Below are 23,589 nucleotides of genomic sequence, written 5' to 3' on the forward strand. Positions count from 1 at the left end.
GCCCCCATATTACACGCCCACAGTTATGCCCGTCCCCATATTATGCCACCACGGTAATGCCCCTGTCACCATACTGTGTCACCATATTATGTCCCAGTACCTGCTCTCAGTGGTTTCGCTCATTGGGGGTAATTCCAAGTTGATCGCAGCAGGATTTTTGATAGCAATTGGGCAAAACCATGTGCACTGCAGGGGGGGGGCAGATATAACATGTGCAGAGAGAGTTAGATTTGGGTGTGGTGAGTTCAATCTGCAATCTAATTTGCAGTGTAAAAATAAAGCAGCCAGTATTTACCCTGCACAGAAACAAAATAACCCACCCAAATCTAACTCTCTCTGCACATGTTATATCTGCCTCCCCTGCAGTGCACATGGTTTTGCCCAATTGCTATCAAAAATCCTGCTGCGATCAACTTGGAATTACCCCCATTGTCTAAGGTTCTGCTCGTTATCAGGTGGTTGCATTTAAAATAACTATCTCCTATGAAGTGGCGGACATTTTGGGAGGGACATCTTCAATACTAATAGCGGGGGCCCTCTCAGTAGCAGGCATCGGCGGGCGACATGCCACTCGGGTCCTCCATTCTCTGTCAGAGCAGCTGGGCCCGTGACAGTTATTCCTCCAGCACCCCCCTGATGGCAGTCCTGCAGCCTAGTAGAGCTTATCATTTCACAAAAACTGTAGGCAAACCAGTTACATAATATTAAAATGTGACTACACTATATTGCTCCCCCATCAAATGTTTTTGAAAATGCTTTACATACATTTACCCATAAGCAGTGACCTACTGTATGATTAACCTGTAGTGCTGCTGGGGGCTAAATGTAGCCAGTTGTGGGATGTGATGCAATGTGTGAGATAGCCACTGTCTACACTCTACAGGAACAGCGCAGTGAGGTGGGAAAGTACGGAAATGACCTTGCTTGCCCTAAAGCAGAGATAACTTAGGGATATCCATAGTAATCATTCTGTTATTGGGGCTTATTTAATAACATTGTGCAATTTGCACCAATATGCAGTAACCCGTATCCACAAATCAGATGTTACTTTACATCTTCTAAACTCTGTGTTGTATGACATTTAAGCACATTGTACAACATTATTAGAAAAACAAACCTGTTATCTCTGATTACATTTGCAGATGAGATACAGTTGGAAAAGTGAATATATACATTCAATGGAATGAACAGACGTTCCTGTTCGGGAATGATAATGCATCGGTTCTTCTGGCCAGGTCAATAAAAACCATCTGCTATCCAATCAGATCTTGATCAGACCAAGAAATTGTTTTGGACCAACACACGCTATCATTTTTGATCACTTTGGTTTACAACACACTGGCCAGCAAAACAGCTATTTGTGTGGGTGCGCTTGTATCACGTGTGTTCTAGTTATCTTATTATAGGGACTTTTTATTTTATTATCATTTAGGATCATCTATTCATTTCTCCACATAGTTCCAGCTGAAGACCTTGCTCCCGGCATGCAGAAAAACACATAATAACCATGCACATTGACAAATACTTTAATAAATCTTTATCTAAGGATTTCTATAGACTCTTAGTAATTTTGTGGGCTCAAGTTCTTTTCTATAAAAAAAGACAAATTTTACACATCTCCTATTTACAATATGCTTAATTATAAAGCATTGAATAGAGACTTTTAAAATATAAGCAAGAGATAAAATAATATTAGATTTAGCATGAATAATAACAAATATAGGGAGTGCTCATCTTTCGTTGGTTAACCCCTTGGCAGAGAAGGGGTTAAAAACACTGTTTTGTTTTTTTGTCCATTCTGTAGGCAATATTATTATACACTAGCACTTCCTTAAGCACTAGTGGTGATGATTTACAATAAATTAAAATTACAATCTATATTCCAAAGAGGCAAGTCCTTCAGAGTTCTTTGATAAAGTACATCTGTGGTATACGTATTGTTCCTATAAAGGATGGTCCAATCAGGAATCAGCTTTCAGCGACATGCTTGGCATCCCTGTGCTTGTTGTACTGGCAGATCGAAGGGTGCATGGCTTCTCTGTGGAATGTTTGGCTGGTTCCTCCCGATAGCTGATCTTTGAGAAAAAAAGAAAAAGCACAGAATCTCAGTCTGACAGCAAGTGATGGGCAGCGACCTTCAGAAAGAAAACCACATAGCACGGCGTCTTGCTGCGGTTCACCTGGCAATTTCACCCCTCACAGGCTCCCCACTGGAAGCTGAGGGGAAGCAGAGACCAACTGGGAGTTTCAGGTCACTGCCAGTCTTTATAACAGACACAGCCGGCCGCAAGGGGAAAGCAGGACTCAGATGTTGCAAAATGCTGTTTTCCCAGAGGATAAAGTAGAAACACTTGTTGGTAAAGGGCCCTGTGCATCTAAATAAGGGACATTAAAATGGCTCATGTCCATGCTTTCAGATTGCACTAGGTTTTATTTGAAAACATAGCACTAATGTTCTTCTTTGCACTTAGTTAAAACCATGCATGGTTACTTACATGACACAAGATGAATATGAGGATGAATAAAGACAGGTGAATAAGGATCAGCATGCACGAATTACATATAGGAAGACAAGGACAGGACATACCGATATTCCCTAAAGTACTCAGTGAAATGTTAGACAAAGAGGTAGAGAAGCGAAACAGGCAAGGGTCACATGACAGCTGAGAGAAGAGAGAGAATGGATTAAACACAACTATGGTGAAAACGTGTACATAGCAAATAGTCATGAACGGTACACTCAGCATATATTTACTGTATGTGATGCTGGATACAAAAAGGATTCCTTGTAACACATATATAGATAGTTTCAATGTCACTGGTTATTGTGTATAGTTGAAATACATGGTTTACAGGAATTAATGTGAATTATGTTCATGTGAAGGATTTTATGCAACTGGAATAAGATATGAAGCAAAATAGAGTGATTGGGATGAGCAAGGGACAGGACAAATGGTTTCTGTATAATGACATCTACAGCCCTGACAAAGTACTGTGTATACTGGCAGCACTGTACATATCAGTAATGGCATACACTATCTAACCCTTTAAACTGTAAGCTTTTCAGGTGAGCGTCTTCTATCCTAATGTTTTTATTCTTACTGTAGTTGTAACACTAACTTCCAATATTGTATTGATGTTGTAATAATGGTTACCTGTATTTCTTGCACATCAGTGCATGTGTATTCAGTCAACGCAAACTGGGACCCCGCCACTGTTCTCCCTTATCTAGCCGATTCACCTCCTTACAATCGTCTCCATAGTGCATTTGATGGCTGCCCACCTTCCTCAGTATAATGTGACTGGTTTGTCCAATCTGGCTTGCTTGATTTCTAATTATCAGTGGAGATGTCATAGTGCAGAGCAGGACCAAATCCCCGATGGCCCCTGAGCTCCCAGTATTTCATTGCACTGCCAGTTCTAATCTCACTCTCACTTTATGCTGTGTGCCAAAACTGTGAAATGATGTTACATGGTATTCAACAGCGAATAATATTTTCTATGGGTGAGAACAACCAGGCCGCACACAACAGCCACAGAGACAAAGGAGAGCTAGGGGTGGGTGATGTTAGGCTTTCGGCACTAGACTCTGACCTGGCTACTGATGCCACTTACTGACAAATCACAGCTCACCGGTTCATTCATGACTTCAGAAAGTTCAGCGAGAATGTCCCTATAATGGGATTTCATCTCTTCTTGGTACTCCAACTGATCCTCCTTTATGAGCCGCTCATTTACTTCCAGGGCCAGACCACATGTGTCTGCAAATTGTCTGCAAATAGATACATACCTGTATTGCATAAGAACATAAACAATTCATAGACATAATTTAACTAAACCAATATAAACTGTGTAAAGGGCTGGATTTGGACTGCAGGTTTACCAAGGTAAAATGGGCTGTATTATGTACTGGGGCTGCATTGTGCAGAGGCCAGATGGTGCTGTATTTTACACTGGTGAGATTGGCCTCTACTGCCCAGAGGCTGCGTTGTGCACAGGTCAGATGGCAGGGCTGCCATCAGGGGGGACTGCAGGTACTGCAGTACCGGGCCAGGACAGAGACGGGGCCCACCTCTGCAGCTGCAAACAAGGATATCTGTATAAAAATGACCTCAACAAAATGGTCACCGCTATGGTGGAGACAAAAAATACTACGATGTGGACAAATAAATACATAAGAATACAAGGAAGCATCATGTTTAACATAAGTCAGAGAGAAGGCAACATTATGTCTGCAGGATCATAGCAGACCAAGTAGCACACTGGGACACTTCTATCTATCTGTGTGAGAGAGAGGTGGCTGAGCTATATGTGTGTGAAAGGGTGGTGGATGGAGCAGGGCTGGTATATATGTGTGAGAGGGAGGTGGCTGCGGTAGGGCTGGGTATATGTGTGACAGAGGGAGGTGTTTAAGGTATATGCATATGTGTGAATGAGGTGGAGCTGCCATAAGTGTTTTTAAATATCAAGCTGACGTGGCTAAGGCAGGGCTGGGGTATCTGTGTGTGAAAGGGAGGTGGCTGGGAACAGGAGCATATATGTGAGCGGTAGGTGGTTGGGGTATATGTGTGTAAGAGGGAGGAGGCTGGGATAGGGCTGGGTATATGTTTAGTGAGAGGTAGGTAGCAGGGGCAGGTCTGTGTATACGTGAGTGGGAGGTAGGTGGCTGTGTATATGTGTGTAAGAGGGAGGTGGATGTGGCAGGACTGGGTAAATGTGTGAGAGGGAGGTGGATCGGGATGGGCTGGGTATATATGTGTCAAAGGTAGGTTGTTGGGGTATATGTGTGTGACAGAGAGGTGGTTGCGGTATATGTGTGCGAGAGAGAGGTGGTTGTGGCAGGGCTGGGTTTATGTGTGAGGGAGGTGGATGGGGAAGGGCTGGGTATGTATGTGTCAGTGGTAGGTCGTTGGGATATATGTGTGTGAGATAGAGGTGGTTGGGGTATGTGTGTGTGAGAAAGAGGCAGTAGGTACAGGGCTGGGTTTATGTGTGAGAGAGGGAGGTGGATGGGGAAGGGCTGGGTATATACTGTATGTGTCAGAGTTAAGTGGTTGGAGTATATGTTTGTGAGAGAGGCAGGACTAGGTATATGTGTGAGAGAGTGAGGTTGTTGGGGCGTGTGTGTGTGTGTGTGTGTGTATATGTTTGTGAGAGTGAGTGAGGTGGAGTTGCCTGTCATGAGGGTATTTATGTTCTTGCTGAGGTGGCTGAGGCAGGGCTAGGATATCATATAATTTATATGATAGATTGGCATGTTCTAAAAACACATCCACAGACCAAACTTTGCACAGGTCAGATTGTGCTGTGTTTTATACAGGTCAGGTGTGCCTCTACTGTCCATGGGCTGTGCGGTGCACAGGTCAGATGGTGCTGTGTTTTATACAGGTCAGGTGGGCCTCTACTGTTCATGGTCTGTGCGGTGCACAGATCAGATTGTGCTGTGTTTTATACAGGTCAGGTGGGCCTCTACTGTCCATGGGCTGTGCTGTGCACAGGTCAGATGGTGCTGGGTTTTTATACAGGTCAGGTGGGCCTCTACTGTCCATGGGCTGTGCTGTGCACAGGTCAGATGGTGCTGGGTTTTTATACAGGTCAGGTGGGCCTCTACTGTCCATGGGCTGTGCTGTGCACAGGTGAAATGGTGCTGCTGTGCTATATACTGGTCAGATGGCCTCCACTGCCCGGGGCCTGTGTTGTCCTTTCATACTCAGCAATATTATAGGGTATAGGCAGGGCCGGCACTTCCATTAGGCAGCTTTAGGCAGCTGCCTATGGGTGGGGGACCTGAAGGGGCGGCCCGTAGCCGGCCCCTGGCATCAGCAGTACTAATAATGAGTCATGCAGACTCATTACAATACTGTATGTCACAGCTGGCCACAGGCTGGAGAAGAGTAGGGGGAGCATGATCAGTCCACGTATCTCCCCTGCTCCTCTCTATAGTGGATCTGTCTCCCAGCGTGATAAGATACACAGTGGTCCGCCGGCAGGGGGATGTGATCTGCCCTTCAGATCTCCTCCCCTCTTTTCTCCCCCTGCTTCTACTGGCCAGGCGCCGCACTGCTCCACATTTACAGGCTCTGCCTCTGCACGACCTGTCCTCTCCTGCAGCCAATGAGTGATATCCCCTTTCCCCACCCCCTTCCTCAGTCCCCCCTCCAGCTCTGCAGTCTGCACATCAAGTCCCCCCTCGCACTCTCCTCCTGCTCTGCAGTGCACACAGCCTGTCCCGAGTCCCCCCCTCTCCTGCTCTGCACAGCAATCCTCCCCCCCTCCTGCACACAGTCTGACACTGACTCTCTCCCTCTCCTGCTCTGCACAGCAAGCAACTCCGCCCTCCCTCTCTGCTGCTCTGCACACAGCCTGTCCCGATCCCCCCTCCCTCTCTCCTGCTCTGCACAACCTATTCTTCCTCCTCCCCTCCCTCCCTCTCTCCTGCTCTGAACAACCTATCCTTCCTCCTCCCCTCCCTCCCTCTCTCTCTCCTGCTCTGCACAGCCTATCCTGAGAACCCCTCCTATCACTACCTCCTCCCCCCACCCTCTCTCATGCTTTGCGCAGAATGTCGTTCCCTGCAGGCAGAAGATCCCATCTCCTAGCCCTTATTACCGAGTCCCCGCCCCTCCTGCACTGCCTGGTCTGGATGCTGCTGCAACTGATGTGTGAGGGAACACAGAGCCTCCTGCACAGAGGTAAGTATCTGGCAAGGTCTGTGTACTTATTTATGTTATATGGGTGAAGTGGAGGGTGTATACTTATATTGCTTGGGCAGGTGGGTTGAGGGGTGCAATGTATCTGGGGGGTTATAGCAATTTATCAGTGGGTTTTACCAGGGCTTAAAGTGGTCTTGGAGAGGTGGGGGAACTCACCTCGCCCACAACGCCGCAGAAAGGGGTGTGGCCTCACAAGGAAGGGGCGTGGCAACACAAAGTACCACCAATTCAAAATAATGCTTCACAGTAGCACAATCTTATTCACATTTCCCGCCCCACGTACTAGTGCCCTTTACACACACAATGCCCACAATAGCAGAGTCCCCCTTTTACACAGTACGGCAGACAGAGCCCCCTTTTACACAGTACAGCAGACAGAGCCCACTTTTACACAGTACGGCAGACAGAGCCCCATTTTACACAGTACGGCAGGTAGAGCCCCCTCCAAGGGCAAACGCAGGATTTTGTGAGGGGGTTTTCCAGATAGATATACGTGTATATATATATATTTTTTTTCAATGGGAAGTTTTATAGGCAACTCCGGGGCTGCTCGATGGGGTCACCGGTGGCCCCAGCATTTGCTAATAGTTTCATGTGGGAGGTGGAACGGGACCTTTTTTTCATAGACACTAACATCTCAAGTAAAATCTCCCTGTATTTCCGCTACATCGATGACCTCCTGGTCTGGTGGAATGATGATATACAAAAACTCATCGACATTATTTTGAAACATAATGACACGAATAGTCCCATCAAATTAACTTGGACATCAAGTAAGACAGACGTCTGTTATCTTGATGTCCGGATTCAGCTTGTCGAGGGAAAGGTTGTGACATCCCTGTACAAAAAACCTACGGATCGGAATACAGTGCTCCGAGCCGAAAGTTCCCATCCCAAAGCGATGATCCGCAGTTTACCCTACTCACAACTCCTCAGAGTCTGCAGAAATAATACAGATCCTAACATACGTGAGATGCAGCTTGAGGAGATGATAACTAAATTTAGTGAGCGAGGTTATGCTAGAACTGAGCTTAAGAAAGCACGAGACAGGGCATTGACCAATTTTCAAAAACAGGCCAAACAGCGTAATAAAACCCTGCCCAGAGAAACCATTCCATGGGTAACGGAGTACAATGCCAACAGCCCGACCTTGGTTAAACAAGTTAGGAATATGTGGCGGATGGTTACTACGGACCCAGAGCTAAAATGCTTTCACAAGAGTAAACTGTTGGCAAGTTTTTCCAGGGGCAAAAATCTGAAAGACTTGGTGGTCAAGACCGATATTACAGGTTTTGACGCCAAGAATGCACCCAGGCATTTTTTGAGCAAGAAAAATGGATGCTTTAAATGCCTGGGGTGCACGACGTGTTCATTTTTCCTAGTGGGAGAATCTTTTCCCCATCCACACACCGGCCAGAGATTGAAGATCGGGTGGCCACTCACTTGCACGTCCCGTTTTGTCATTTACATAATAGTGTGCCCATGTGGACTCTATTATGTGGGCAAAACGGAGTGCCAAGTAAAAGTCAGACTAACTCAACACAGGTCAGCCATACGGGCAGCCCTGGCTTCTGGGACTAGCGACCAACCGGTGGCAAGACACTTTGCCATAAAGCACCACCCACTGGCGAGTCTGAGATATAGGGCCATCGATCATGTTCCAGCTTCTCTAAGAGGTGGTGATAGAGGAAAGAAATTGCTGCAGTTGGAATCCAGGTGGATTTTCCGCCTGGATTGCTTAGCCCCCAAAGGACTAAATGAGTCCCTTGGACTAATTAATTTTCTATGAATTAATCCATATCGTTGTGAGTCTAAAGCATGTGGCAATCAATTTTGGGGTAACTTTGGGGTAATAAGGATACCGACCCAAGAATCACTGCGGTGAAGGAGTAGGGCCATCTAGTGATAGATTCCATTTTTGTGGGGTAACCCTACTTAGGACCATACATTATAACATTTGCACACTGCCCTGTAGACTAGGAGCCATTCTAGCTCCTTGCCACCCAGGTAGATATTTTAGAAGAAAAGAGTACCGGAGTTAAGATTTTGCAGCACCTGCTTTATTTGTCACCTTTTAATGTTATCAACACTTTTTTAACACCATTCTCGTTTTTAAATGTTTGTGTTTTAAGAAGTGATTTTACCTGTTATTTACTTTTCTGACACTCTAGCTCCGATTGAGCGCTGTTTTATTATGTGTCAGTTTCTCACCGCAATTAAGTATTCGTGTTTTGTTTTGTTTTTTGTATTGCTAGGGCTCCCGGTGCGTCTCCATGGTGACCGGCGAAGCCCGCTTGCGTCACTTCCGGCTGGGCGGTGACGCCGAAGCCGGAAGTGCGGGTCGGGAGACGCCGAGGCAAGCCGTGGTCCACGCAGCTGGGAGTCATGATGAAGGGGGTAAGTGGGGTCATGATACACTATTTATACAATGCACGTGTTATGTTTTGGTTGTCTGAGGAAGGGGACACGTCCCCGAAACGTTACTTGTTTTGCACAATAAATCTCCTGGCGGAGTTTTCACGTTGATTACAAGTCTGTGAGTGCCACCTAATCTTTTCGACTATATATATATACATATATATATACACACATATATACATATATATATATATATATATACACACACATATACATATATATATATATATATATATATATATATAGGCACTCAGAGTTTTGAAAAAGTGCAAAAACAGACAAAAAGAGTGAGAGAGAGAATTAAAATATCACCACCAGCAGCAGCAGCAGCAGCAGCAGCAGAAAGACTGGGCACCCAGAGCTGTGATATGTAGCAGCAGTTACCTGGAGGTCTTTATGTGGAGGGCGAGTTGTCTCTCCTGCCAGACGCCATGGGGTGTGCCACGGTTAGGGCCTCAGACTGTAATGCACAATCACTTGCAGACATCGCTCCGGTGGAGGTGGGGAGAGCATTACAGGCAGCGGGTCACTAAGCCTAGGGGTGGGAAGGACTTTAAGCTGCTGCGCTGGCAGGGCGATGTGGAGTGGGCACGGACATTACTGCCCGCCACGCAGCTTCACAGTAAACTCCGGCTGCGGGGGGGGATCGGGCATTACAGGCCGCGGTTCACACTCCGGAGGCTGCGGCAGCGGCGGAGGGGGGGAGAGAGTGCACTTTGAATCTGGCGCCGACTGTGCACCATTCACGGCTCCTGGACCGCCAGCTAATGAGAAGCTGCCACTTGGCAGCTTCTCATTGGCTGGCGGTCTGCGAGCCGTGATTGGCTCACGGCAGATTTGAAAAAAGCCTTCCCGTCTTCTGATTGGTGCTGCAGCCGGTCCGCGAGCCGTGATTGGCTGGCGGCCGCTGCCACCTTTACAATGGAATAGGGACATGATGCTGTGGCCGGGCGGAGGCGGAACTGGTTCCGCCTGCAATTAGAGGTGACGGAACGCGGTTCCGCCCCGTTCCGGCCCACTTTAACCACTGGGTTTTACATATATTAACTGGGGAGAGAAATAGGTTGAGGGGTGTAATGTATCTGTGTGGTTGTATATTTATGTTAACTGGTAGGGAAGGTGGGTTGGGGGGTGTAGTAATGTATTGTAGAGGGTTGTATACTAATATATTTTGTGTATGGGTGAGGTGGGTTGAGTGGTGTAGTATTTTCTGGGGGGTGTTGTGTAGATTATTTTGTGCGATAGGGTATGGTAATATACTGGCTTTATTGAAGTTACTTGGTCATTATATATATATATATATATATATATAGTGTAGTACTGTCACATGGGAGGCTGATGAAGGGGAGGGTCTAAAGCATAATTATGCACCTGGGCCCACCGCTCTCTAGATCCACCACTGGTAGCAGTAGATTAGCAATGAAGCAATATCTTAGTGGCATCTTAGTGGCAGTGAAAAGAAATGTGTGACAGCTCAATATGTTATAGGATGGACCATGCTGTCAGTGTGATTGGACGATCATTGATATTAGTGACAGCTCTGTGTTCTAGGATCGGGCTATCACTAATGTGTACACTGTACAGATGGTCTGGACTATCAGTCTGTAGCAGTGATTGGGAAGCCGTCCTTGCCCTGGGTACAACACTTCCTCACTGAGCTCAACCTGTGCTACAGGCAACGTCCAGCATTGTCTGGCAGCCATGCTTCTGGAGCAAGGACAAGATCTATGAGCCATACTCATTGGTGTGACTTCACTTGTCACTGATGTAGTAATGCCAGACCAGAGCTGTTTGGCCATCCCCACAGTGATCCTGGAGCCCCTCAACCGCCACCCCCACTGTTCACAATGGTCCCCTGCGACACGCCTGGAACCCGAGTCAGCAGCAGCGCCCACTGTACACACTGCACCCTGCAGATACACTACAACTCCCCCACATCTACTAACCAATCACAGTGGCAGCAGCTGTGGGAGGTCCCGCACCATATACAGGGACAAGCCAAAGCCAACCGGCAGTGCAAGCATAGTAAGGTGGAGCTGAACCCTGACACAGATCTATCACCTCAACACTTTTTCACCTAAGGGTATGAATGTGTGTTAGGGGGGGGGGGGGAAGGGATGGACATAAGTTTTGCTTAGGGTGCCAAATTATCTTGCATCGGCCCTGGGTATAGGAAAAGCAAAGGTAACGGAGGTTGGAGCTTACTTTATCCTGCCTCAATCAGGGCTCCCTGCTGCCCTGGTAAACAACTGCAGTATTATGCAGGCGTCCCAATCCTGCAGCTCAGCACATTACATGCATGGTATAATATGTACAGTACATCCCTATTCGTGGCCCAGATAATGTACATACATTATCACTATGATTAATTTACTAATTCTAACTTGATTTTCAAAACTCCAGAACTATAGTCACCATTACTTTTTCATTGCTATTGCACAATGGGCGTAATTCAGATCTGATCGCAGCAGCAAATTTGTTAGCAGTTGGGCAAAACCATGTGCACTGCAGGGGGGCAGATATAACATTTGCAGAGAGAGTTAGATTTGGGTGGGTTGTTTTATTTCTGTGCAGGGTAAATACTAGCTGCTTTATTTTTACACTGCAATTTAGATTTCAGCTTGAACACCCCCCACCCAAATCTAACTCTCTCTGCACATCTGCCCCACCTGCACTGCACATCGTTTTGCCCATTACCTAACAAATGTGCTGCTGCAATCAGATCTGAATTAGGCCTAATGTTTTATGTTTGTTACCGTTTTAACCTAACGTTCTCTACTGTTTTATAGCACGGGACAGTAAATGTATAAGTAACGCTACCTGAAGATTTCTTTAAGATGCCTCACTTGACTCTCTGGATAATTGTTGGCATTTGTCTCGGTTAGAAATGCTCTGGCATATGCCATAGGTCCAGCATTTACCTGAAATAAAATAAATTGTCTTCCAGTAAAGAAAGGTTCATTTATAAAACAAAATAAACACAAACAAATCATGCCGTTTGCCTTTGATGCACAGTGCAGAATTTGTTTTCATTTAATTCAGATAATTAGAAAATGTCAGTACTCGCTTGGATGTAATCTTTTCAATATATCTGCAAGCACAAATTATTTACATCAGGTTTTACAATGTACTCTTAATCTTTGAAAGATAGGTGAGGGCAAAATTACATTTCTTTATATTATTATAATAAATATGTGTGGCTTACTTGAGCCAGATACATTAGATTGATATTATTAAAATGAAAGGAGAACATGACAGAAAGAGAAAATTTATACGATAACATAACAGTAAACTTTAGCAAAGAGACTGCAATTTACAATAAAGCCAAGTGTCACACTGCCAGACTGTGAGCGATAATGTGCAATCCAACAGCATACTGGCAGGTAGATTAATGTTAGTGTGTGTGTGTGTGTGTGTGTGTGTGTGTGTGTGTGTCATACTTGCCGACTTTTGGGCTGCCGGGAGAGAGCAGCCGGTCGGCTCAGCATGGCAGGCGGGCAGTGAGGTGACGTGCAGACGGGGGGCGGGCCAGAGGCGGAATTGGGGTGGGCCAGAGGCGGAACGGGGGCATGGCTGCTGGATCGCATCATGTAAGCCACGCCCCCGCTATGTAATGCCGCTCTTACAGGCATTATACAGCAGGGGGCGTGGCTATGATGACGCGATTCAACTAAGAATCGCGTCATCGCCTGCTCGGACCGCCCACTTCACTCGCTAAGTGGGCAGCCGGGCAGGGGGGACCCCTGAAATCGGGGGACTTGCCTGCTCTTCCGGGGGGCCGGGAGGGTCACCCGATTTTCGGGAGCTTCCCGGCCATTCCAGGAGGGTAGGCAAGTATGGTGTGTGTGTGTGTGTGTGTGTGTGTGTGTGTGTTTGTCTTTGGTACAGAATTTAGATTACTTGAAATAGAGGGTGTACCATCTGCACCAAGAAAAAGGTTGAAAACTATGTACTGTATACTGGTATAACCCTTACCTGTTTTATTTTATGATTATAACTACAGTATACTCCTAATATAGTGATAACAGGGGAGCTCTAAAATGCCCAAAGGTATTTAATCCAAAATACATGTTGTTGAACCGTCCCATGGGGTACATATATGAGTCAAAAAATTATATATTTATTTTGTAGTATTAAAATCTACTGTAAAGTGTACAGTATGTCTACAAAATTGTAACATTAGCACTGGAGTCTGGATTCAACTAGTATACAATGTAGTGCCAAAAGTCATGGGATAGTGGTATGTAAAGGTAATGGTAGGTTGCGCCACAGTACTGTGACGTTTCTGAAATGCTCAGACATGCATCAGTTGTAATCTGACATCTCGTGAGTCAGTATGAACACTGGCAAGGCTGCTCATGGCAAAGGGATGTGAATTATCAGAGTTCGAATGGGACATGATAGTGGGCACCTGACGGATGGGACATTCCATTCCCGAAGTTGTGCAGACATTCAACATTGCTATGGCATCGTGTGTACCCGTAATTCCTCTTGGAGGGCATTACCCGTGGCCAGCACTGGCTGCCCAGAATTGTCTGTGGTAACAGACAAGCGACACTGAATCAAATCACATCCACATTCAATGCAGGAGGTACCAGATGCATATCCAGCAGATCAGTGCAGGGGCCCTCATTCCGAGTTGATCGCTCGCAAGGCGATTTTAGCAGAGTTACACATGCTAAGCCGCCGCCTACTGGGAGTGAATCTTAGCTTCTTAAAATTGCGACCGATGTATTCGCAATATTGCGATTACAAACTACTTAGCAGTTTCAGAGTAGCTTCAGACTTACTCGGCATCTGCGATCAGTTCAGTGCTTGTCGTTCCTGGTTTGACGTCATAAACACACCCAGCGTTCGCCCAGACACTCCTCCGTTTCTCCGGCCACTCCTGCGTTTTTTCCGGAAACGGTAGCGTTTTTAACCACACGCCCCTGAAACGCCGTGTTTCCGCCCAGTAACACCCATTTCCTGTCAATCACATTACGATCGCCGGAGCGAAGAAAAAGCCGTGAGTAAAAATACTATCTTCATTGTTAAATTACTTGGCGCAGTCGCAGTGCGAATATTGCGCATGCGTACTAAGCGGAATTTCACTGCGATGCGATGAAATATACCGAGCGAACGACTCGGAATGAGGGCCAGTGTTCTTTAGCATCCAAGGAATAAGGCAGCAGAAGACCCACCGGACTGCCCCTGTTAACACGACACTAGACACAACAAATCACATGGGCCCGTGATGTAGCTAATTGGACTGGCACCATGTGGCGTGGTCCGATGAGTCATGGTTCCTATAGTTTCAGACTGATGGTAGGGTTTGGGTGAGGCACATACCACATGAGGCCATGGAGCCCAGTTGTCAACAAGGCACTGTGCAGGCTTGTGGTGATTCCATAATGGTGTGGGGTGTATTCACATGGCATTGGTTGAGTCCACTGGTCCGTCTGAACGTGTTATTTACCAGTAACCATTACACTGCAGTGCTTGGTGACCACTTACAAACCTTCATGGACTTTGTGTACCCCCACAGCGATGGAATATTCCAGCAGGATAATGCACAGTGTCATCGGTCCCAAGTTGTCCAGAATTGGTTCAAGGAGCATTCTGGAGCGTGGCTACCACGTTCTCCTGAAATGAGCCCAAACAAGCATTTGTGCGACATGGTGGAGAGGTTCATTTGCACCCAAGATCCTGCACCTACAAATATTAGGAAACAATGGGAAGCTATCCAGACGGCATCTCTCCAGATGTCTTCCAACAACATGTGGAATCGATGTCACACTGAGTTGCTGCACTTTGCCGGGTTCGAGGGGGTCCTACATGATACTAGGCACCTATCCCATGACTTTTATGTATAATAATTAGTTGGTATATTAAACTAAGATTATCAATTTAATAAGATACAGTAGTCGTCCATTTACATTAGTGTGATTTAATGTTTTTTATTTTTTTAAAAGGCATGTGTCCCCACCAAACAGTACAATCTGATTTACTTGCATGCTATATAATCCACCTTTTCAATTAAAGATGGTACAAACATTTTCTTATTATATGCAGTATACAGAAACCTAAATCACTTTTACTAAAGAAAACAGTGTATTTCACATAGAGGTATATATTAAACCGGAGGTTCTCAAACGCAGTCCTCAAGGCAGCCCAACGGTCCATGGGGGTAATTCAGAGTTAATCACAGCAGCAAATTTTGCAAAACCATGTGCACTGCAGGTGGGGCAGATATAACATGTGCAGAGAGAGTTAGAGTTGGATGGGGTGTGTTCAAACTCAGATCTAAATTGCAGTGTAAAAATAAAGCAGCCAGTATTTACCCTGCACAGAAACAAAATAACCCACCCAAATCTAACTCTCTGCACATGTTATATCTGCCCCCCGTGCAGTGCATGGTTTTGCCCAACTGCCAACAAATTTGCTGCTGCGATCATCTCTGAATTACTCCCCATGTGCACTGCAGGTGGGGCAGATATAACATTTGCAGGGAGAGTTAGATTTGGGTGGGTTATTTTGTTTATGTGCAGGGTAAATAATGGCTGCTTTATTTTTACACTGCAATTTAGATTTCAGTTTGAACACACCCCACCCAAATCTAACTCTCTCTGCACATGTTATATCTGCCCCCCTTGCTGTGCACATGGGGGGTAATTCCAAGTTGATCGCAGCAGGATTTTTGTTAGAAATTGGGCAAAACCATGTGCACTGCAGGGGAGGCAGATATAACATGTGCAGAGAGAGTTCGATTTGGGTGGGGTGTGTTCATTCTGCAATCTAATTTGCAGTGTAAAAATAAAGCAGCCAGTATTTACCCTGCACAGAAATAAAATAACCCACCCAAATCTAACTCTTTCTGCACATGTTATATCTGCCTCCCCTGCAGTGCACATGGTTTTGCCCAATTGCTATCAAAAATCCTGCTGCGATCATCTTGGAATTACCCCCATGGTTTTGGCCAACTGCTAACAAATTTGCTGCTGCGATCAACTCTGAATTAGGCCCTATGTTTTAAGTTTATCCCTGCTTGGACACAGATGACTTAATTAGCACCTCAGTCAATTTGATTTAACCACCTGTGCTGAGCCATGGATATACCTAAAACTTAGACCGTTGGGGTGACTTGAGGACCACGTTTCAGAACCTCTGCATTAAACTAAATATGATGGGCTAAACTGATTGGCAGAAATGTATCTACCTGGACCACACATTCAATATAGTAACGTGGAGCTTCAGCAATGTAGGAGAGGTGTACCTGTATGTAGAGTAGACAGATATTGTCTTTAAATGTAATAATTTTGGCAATTTATCCCTCTAGGGGTTAATGTTCATTAACTTGAATGGAAACTGGCTTCCGTATAGCAAAATGAGTATCTCGCTTCACCGTGTAAGACACCTATATATTCTTATTTCAAGCTGCATCATTCTATTCTGGATCAATGGTGCAAAACGAAGGCATTATGTGCTTCACTTCATAAATGAGGTACACAGACTGAACAAACAAATAATACAATTAACATCAAGATAATTAGTTCCTATACAATAACTGCTGTACATTAACACGGACTATGCAGCTCAAACTGTGCATGCAACATTTTTTTATGTAGCTAAGATTAACACGTTCCTGTGACTGGTACATACACTGCTTCCTTCTGTTCTATGTATTATACTCCTGTTTAAGTCACTACCTGCAGTGGGTTTAGATCACATTTAAATAGACATGGGTCTTGGGGGTCAGGAATATCATTTTATGTGACCTGCTATGTACATGCAATACAGAGTTCTACCTCTGAAACTGACAGTTGTCCTGACAAGCATGTCTCCAGTACACAGCACTCACCTTGACACTAACGCTCCCTTGAAGCTTTAACTGTAGTCTTATCATATCCACGTCATCCATTGTGCAAAGGTGCTGCAGCTCCTGAACCTTCTTGGACATTTCATCTATGGCAACTTCAATGGGATTCAGTTCTGTGCTTGTCTGACCTACAACCTGTATCCTTTTCTTGACATATGGAAATGAATGGCTGGCTGCAGGGATGTACAGTAAGAGCAGCAGGTGAGGTGCAATCAAGTGCAGGAATAAGGACTGTCAAATCAGCTCCCTCTACTAACCAAACCTGCCAAACACTGTAAGCGGAAGCAAATACACACACACACACACACACACACACACACACACACACACACACACACACACACACACACACACTCCCCTTAATCTCCTAATTGTACAGAAGATCCTGGACACCTCAGTTACGGCCACCCTATTTTCAAGCACATTCAGCATAACTTAGTGCCTTGCTTTCCAGACCGAACTGCGCAGAACTTGGCTACAGGAGTCTTTTTTTACTGTATACAAAATAACAGGATCTAAGCAGATATGCAGATGTAATTGAAAGACGGTTATAGAAGTTGATAAATTGTGCTCTAAATTATATATATACAGTATACAGGTGTAGCGCCCAGCGCTTATGACAGGCAGCAAATGTGAAATTGGACACCGGCCATTTCGTGTATAGAGACTACATCTCCCAGACAGCCTTGGGTTTCAGAGGATATACAGAGAGACACGCAGAGGCTGTCGGGGGTGGGGAAACAAGGCATGGGGAGCGGGGAGTGCAGAATGGAATGCTTTTGTCCAGAGGAGTGAAGGAGGAGATGGGAGAAGGATCCATGTCTGGCATATAGCTAAGATGCAGCTGGCAATGACTGGAGAATACTGGGGAAGAAGTCCACGTGACTGTACAGAAAGAGCCCTACGGAGAGGGAGAACCCCAGTCTGATGAAGTTAAGTGGCCTACAGAGGATAATGCATTTCAAACCTTCCTTTTTGACCCCATGGAGAGGACAGTTTGCAGAGGGACACACTTTGGAGGAATGTGAGATAAGTAACGGTTTACAGTGTTATGTTTCTCGGTAAAGACTGATAAATAGTAGCTAACAAAGTGTGTGATTTCACCAAGAATCAGTTTGTGGAACTACAAGTACCAGCGTTGCTGAAAGTGCCAATTGGAACCTGTTAAAGTACCTTTTCCGTCAAGTTATAGCATGCAGAAGATAAGAAACTCTGAAATAACAGTGCACTATAGTGGGGGATGTATTGTTTAATGCTGTGTGTGGTATGTGTGAAATTCCTTGTGATACTGCTGTTTAAGTTGTCATTACCCAGTCAGTGATTGCAAAGGCCAGGGTGTTAGCTGCATACAAAAAGGAAAGTGCAGGAAGGGACAGACAGACAGGAGAAAGCAGATTCATGTGTTATGTTCATTTTCTTATTACTGCATTATACACCCTTTAGATATGTGTGTGCATTACTGACCAACATGTTCCTATGCCTTTGGTATATGTCCTCTTTTATTGATCTACTATAGTCCCTTGTATATAAATGCATAAAAGCAATTGCTATTCCAGACCCTTTAATAAATGTGCCAGGGTGGCTTTTGCAACATATCCGTGTGATATATTCCTGTAGTGGGGTCGGTCTAAGCACGTGGTGGGCAGGGGGTTTCCCGAGTCTCCCTCTGGTGTTTCCAAAATTGAACACTTCCCAGAAGAGCACGTCATGTCAAGATTCGGGTGGAGGCACTAATACCAAGAGAAGTACAAGGTGAGAAGTATTGCAAAGCGGGAAGAGTTAAATACACACCATTACCCAGAGAGCCCAGGTAAAGGGGTGTTACAGTGGAGTGCACTGCTGAGATTCGTACAGCTAACTCAGAATTTGCTTACCAGGTGGGCGCCATGGCTAGTTTGAAGCCAGAAGAAGTATATGGTTGGTGTGAACAACTATCCAAAGATTCAGAATGCTGTTTTGTTTTGTGCGGTGAACTGCATGAAGTTCCAGATGAGCAGATTACCAAGATAATTGCAGGGCTGACAGGGATGCAGAGGCTAAATGTACTGGGCAGGCGGGATGATGCTGTGCTTCTAGAGAGCAATGCTGTGTTGGAGAGAGGATTGATCCCTGCTGTCTTTTCCTATGAGGGAAGCAAACGTTGGAGCGTAGTGTTGCCTCTTAAACCGAGTGAGGGGATGAGAGTTGCCCAAGAATCAAGTCCTACTGAAGAGAGGACAAGGAGCCCCATTGTACAGTCCCCTGACATTCAAAGACAAGATGATTCACCTCTGGGCCTAGATGGAGCCTCTCACACGCAGAGTCAATTATTTTTGGTCGCTATGAATAAACTCGTGGAGCAACTGGGAAGAAACCAGTATGATGGTGGATATAGGAGATTGAGACCTTTCTCAGGTGTCCAACCTGTTCCAACTGGAGAAGATGCCTATGAGGTGTGGAAAGACACTGCAATCCAGTATATTGAAGAGTGGCACTGTCCTGAGACTGCAAAGAGACAACGGATAGTGGAGAGTTTACGTGGTCCAGCAATGGAGATTGTGCAGGCCACTCGTCGGTGTGACCCTAATGCTACTGCACGGAACTATCTAGCGGCTCTGGAAAGAGAGTTTGGAACATCAGAAGATGCCACTGACCTCCTTTACAAGTTAAGAAACACCTGCCAAGAGCCGGGGGAGAGATTGTCCAAATATCTATACCGCCTGGACAAGCTAATTTACCGCATTGTGGAAAAAGGGGGAATGACCCTCAGTGAAGTGGATGAGAGTCGCATGCGACAGTTACTAAGAGGAGCACTGTCTTTAGACCCAGTTGCATTGAAGCTTCGGGGAGACTGTACTAGAAACCCAGCTCCTTCTTTCAACCAGCTAATCGATGAAGTCAAACAAGAGGAAGCTATAATCGAAGCTAGAGATGGTGTGGCCAAGAAGATAAAGACTGTTAGCCTGAAGCAGGAAACCAGTACAAAAGAGGTGGAGTTGCTGAAGATCCTTCAAATGCAGAAGGAACAGATAGACCGTCTGTTAGCCCTTCAGACAGCTAGAGAGGCCCCAAGGCCTTCGCATCCATCATCTCCAATGCAAATAGAGAGTCGAGGTGACCCCAGAAGATGTTTTGAGTGCGGTCGGCCTGGACATATAGCTAGACAGTGTCCAGCCAGATGGAATCAGAGGTCATCATATAAGCAATCCCCACAACCTGAAAAGCCTTTGGGAAATGAGAAAGGGGGACCAGAAGACCCCACCCTGGCCCCCTAAAGAAAGTTAGTACCAATGCTGTGGGGAACTCACCTGCTACCTGGAATATATTGCCACCTGGCCTAGTCGGTCCAGCGCCTCATGTGACTGCCTTATTGAATGGACAGAAGTGTACTGCTCTACTGGATAGTGGTTCCCAGGTGTCCATTGTGTTTGAGAAGTGGTTTCGTGAGAATCTGTCGGATGTCAAGGTACATCCATTGTCTGGACTGACCATCTGGGGCCTCAGTGAACAGAGCTATCCCTATCTCGGATACATCACAGTGGACCTCAAGTTCCCAAGAGAAGTGGCTGGGATTGAAAAAGAAGTGCAAGTAGTCGCCCTTGTGTGTCCCGATCCAGAAGAAGAGGATAGAGATGTGCAAGTTATCATAGGAACCAATGCCCATTTGTTCAATACACTAGCCCAATGGTGCAGAGAGGAGGGTGGAAAGGAATACTACCAGACGCTCACCATTCATCCTGTATGCCTGGCTGCCTATCGAAAAAAGGAGGCAGAAGAAGCTCAGAAAAAGAGTGTGTTGGTTGCAGACAGTTTCCAACCATGCTTTGAAGGTACAGATGCCATGAAAGCCGATCTAGACAGACTAATCAAAGAAATGTTAGAGAGGAGAGATGTTTTCTCCCTAGGAGATTGGGACCTAGGTCTGGCTAAAGGGGTCCAACATAAGGTTCGTCTTACTGATGAAAAACCCTTTCGAGAAAGGTCACGAAGATTGGCACCTGCGGATTTGTATGATGTAAGAAGTCATCTGAAAGGTCTACTGGAGAATGATGTCATTGAAAAATCAGAAAGTCCCTATGCCTCTCCAATAGTGGTGGCTCGTAAGAAGAATGGTGATATCCGGATGTGTGTGGACTATAGAACTCTTAATAAGCGAACAGTGCCTGACCAGTACACAGTGCCTAAAGTTGATGAGGCACTTGACTGTCTGCAAGGAAGCAAATGGTTCTCTGTGTTAGACCTCAGGAGTGGGTACTACCAGATTCTGATGAGTCCGGAAGATGCTGAGAAGACAGCCTTCATCTGCCCTGAAGGGTTCTTTCAGTTCAAGAGAATGCCACAGGGGGTAAAAGGTGCCCCAGCCACCTTTCAGAGGTGCATGGATGAGACAGTGGGAGACATGAATTTTCGTGAAGTAATCGTGTATCTGGATGACTTGATCGTTTTTGGGAGGAGTCTACAAGAACATAACGAGAGATTGCTCAAAGTACTTGACCGACTGAAGAGTAAAGGGCTAAAGCTATCTTTAGAAAAGTGTCGACTATGCCAGAAGCAAGTCAAGTATGTTGGGCACATTGTCAGCAGGGAAGGGATCTCCACCGACCCAGCCAAAGTAGAAGCTGTGGCAGAGTGGCCACGGCCCACAAAACTAAAGGAACTGAGGTCTTTTCTGGGGTTCTGTGGGTACTACAGAAGATTTGTTCCAGGATATTCTAAATTAGCCAAGCCTTTGACAGAATTAACCAAAGGGTACCCACCAGTGAAGGGGCGGATGACCCAGCAAGAAAATAAACACTTTCTCCATGTTAATGACCTATTTGGGGAAAGATGGACAGAAGAGTGTGAAACTGCATTCAAGAAGTTGAAGGAGGGCCTTACCCAGTCTCCAGTGCTTGCCTATGCAAACCCTGACCTTCCATACATTCTTCATGTAGATGCATCTTTTGATGGACTCGGAGGAGTACTTTACCAAGAACAAGAAGGCCAGATGAGGCCTGTGCACTATGTTAGCCGAGGCCTATCACCCAGCGAAAAGAATTACCCTGTGCACAAGCTGGAATTCTTGGCATTAAAATGGGCCATTGTCGACCGTCTGCATGATTATTTGTATGGTGCTACATTTGAAGTCCATACTGACAACAATCCGTTGACATACATCCAGACTACAGCAAAGTTGGATGCCACAGGACATCGATGGCTGGCAGCTTTGTCTGTGTATGACTTCACGCTTAAGTACCAACCTGGCAAAGGAAACATTGATGCTGATGCTTTGTCCAGGTTGGCTGGACGACATGCTGAATCACCTGAAGAAGAGTGGGTTGAAGTGCCTGCTCCAGAAGTAAGAGGTATGTGCCATGAAGGAAGAGTGGTGGTGCCGCCTGTGAGAGAATGTGTCACTGCATTGGGAGTTTCAGAAGCGGCACTGCCCAAACATTATTGCTGGCTGAGTCAGTTTGAACTGGGTGATCTGCAGAGGATCAGTAGGAAACAGCTGAAAAGTGATCAGCTAGAAGATCTGTCCCTAGGAGCGGTCTATTGGATGATAAAGAACAATGAGAGGTTGGGGCCAAAGGCCCTTAAAACAGAAGAAGCCATCTTACTGCACAGGCAAAGAGAATTTCTGATGGTCAGAGGAGGCCTCCTTTATAGGGAATCTACCCGCAGAGATGGTAGAGTAAGAAGACAGTTGGTTCTGCCAAAGAAACATCGTGATTCTGTACTTAATGCCCTACATGACCAACATGGGCACTTAGGTGTTGAGAAAACAAGCGGGTTGATTGCTGATCGGTTCTATTGGCCAAGGATGGAGGCTGATATTGAAAAATATTGCAGAAATTGTGGGACTTGCATTCTGCGTAAAACACTGCCCGAAAGAGCTGCACCATTGAAAAACATTTCGAGTGATGGGCCACTAGAGCTGGTGTGTATTGATTTCCTTTCTGTAGAGCCAGATGAAAGCAACACAGCACATATTCTGGTCGTGACAGATCATTTCACTCGGTATGCCCAGGCCTACCCAGCCAAAGATCAAAGAGCCACAACTGTTGCCAAGATTCTATGGGAGAAATTCTTTGTGCACTATGGACTTCCTGCCCGGATCCATTCTGATCAAGGAAGAGATTTTGAGAGTCGGCTGATAAAAGAGATCTGTGAATTGTGCGGGATACAGAAGTCGAGGACGACACCATTCCATCCACAAGGGGACCCACAGCCAGAGAGATTCAATCGAACCCTTCTCAACATGATGGGCACTTTGGGCACTGCCAGGAAGGCACACTGGAGTAGGCACATCAGTCAGTTAGTACATGCATATAACTGCACAAAAAATGAGTCAACTGGATACTCACCATACCTCCTTATGTTTGGAAGAGAAGCCCGACTGCCTGTAGACATTTGTTTTGGAATAATGGATGTTTCCCACTCGGGGGAGACACATTTACAGTATGTGCAGAGACTGCGAGAAGAACTGAGACATGCTCACAAGTTGGCTCAAGAAGCTTCTACTAAGTCGGGTTTGAGAAACAAGACTCGATATGACAGTCGAGTGAAAGAGAATGTACTGGGGATAGGAGACAGAGTACTGCTCCGTTACCTGGGAATACCTGGAAAGCATAAATTGGC

The 23,589-nt window shown here is 45.7% G+C and overlaps 1 protein-coding gene across 7 annotated transcripts in view; it reads right to left on the reverse strand.

Moving 5' to 3' along the window:
• Positions 1-1,529: 1,529 nt before the first annotated feature.
• The window catches only part of DOCK10 (dedicator of cytokinesis 10), a 691,954-nt gene continuing 669,894 nt past the window's right edge, over positions 1,530-23,589 (reverse strand). For 6 of the 7 annotated variants that reach the window (XM_063916012.1, XM_063916009.1, XM_063916010.1 and 3 more), the window contains 4 exons: positions 16,972-17,162; positions 11,952-12,052; positions 3,616-3,772; positions 1,530-2,075 (listed from right to left, as the gene is read on the reverse strand). In XM_063916012.1, the coding sequence (XP_063772082.1) occupies positions 1,962-2,075; positions 3,616-3,772; positions 11,952-12,052; positions 16,972-17,162 (563 nt within the window). In that variant the 3' untranslated portion in view covers positions 1,530-1,961. The remainder of the gene's footprint in view (positions 2,076-3,615; positions 3,773-11,951; positions 12,053-16,971; positions 17,163-23,589) is intronic. The other variant, XM_063916008.1, reaches the window with a different exon arrangement.

The sequence above is a fragment of the Pseudophryne corroboree genome, chromosome 4, assembly GCF_028390025.1.
Source record: "Pseudophryne corroboree isolate aPseCor3 chromosome 4, aPseCor3.hap2, whole genome shotgun sequence".
NCBI lineage: Eukaryota > Metazoa > Chordata > Amphibia > Anura > Myobatrachidae > Pseudophryne > Pseudophryne corroboree.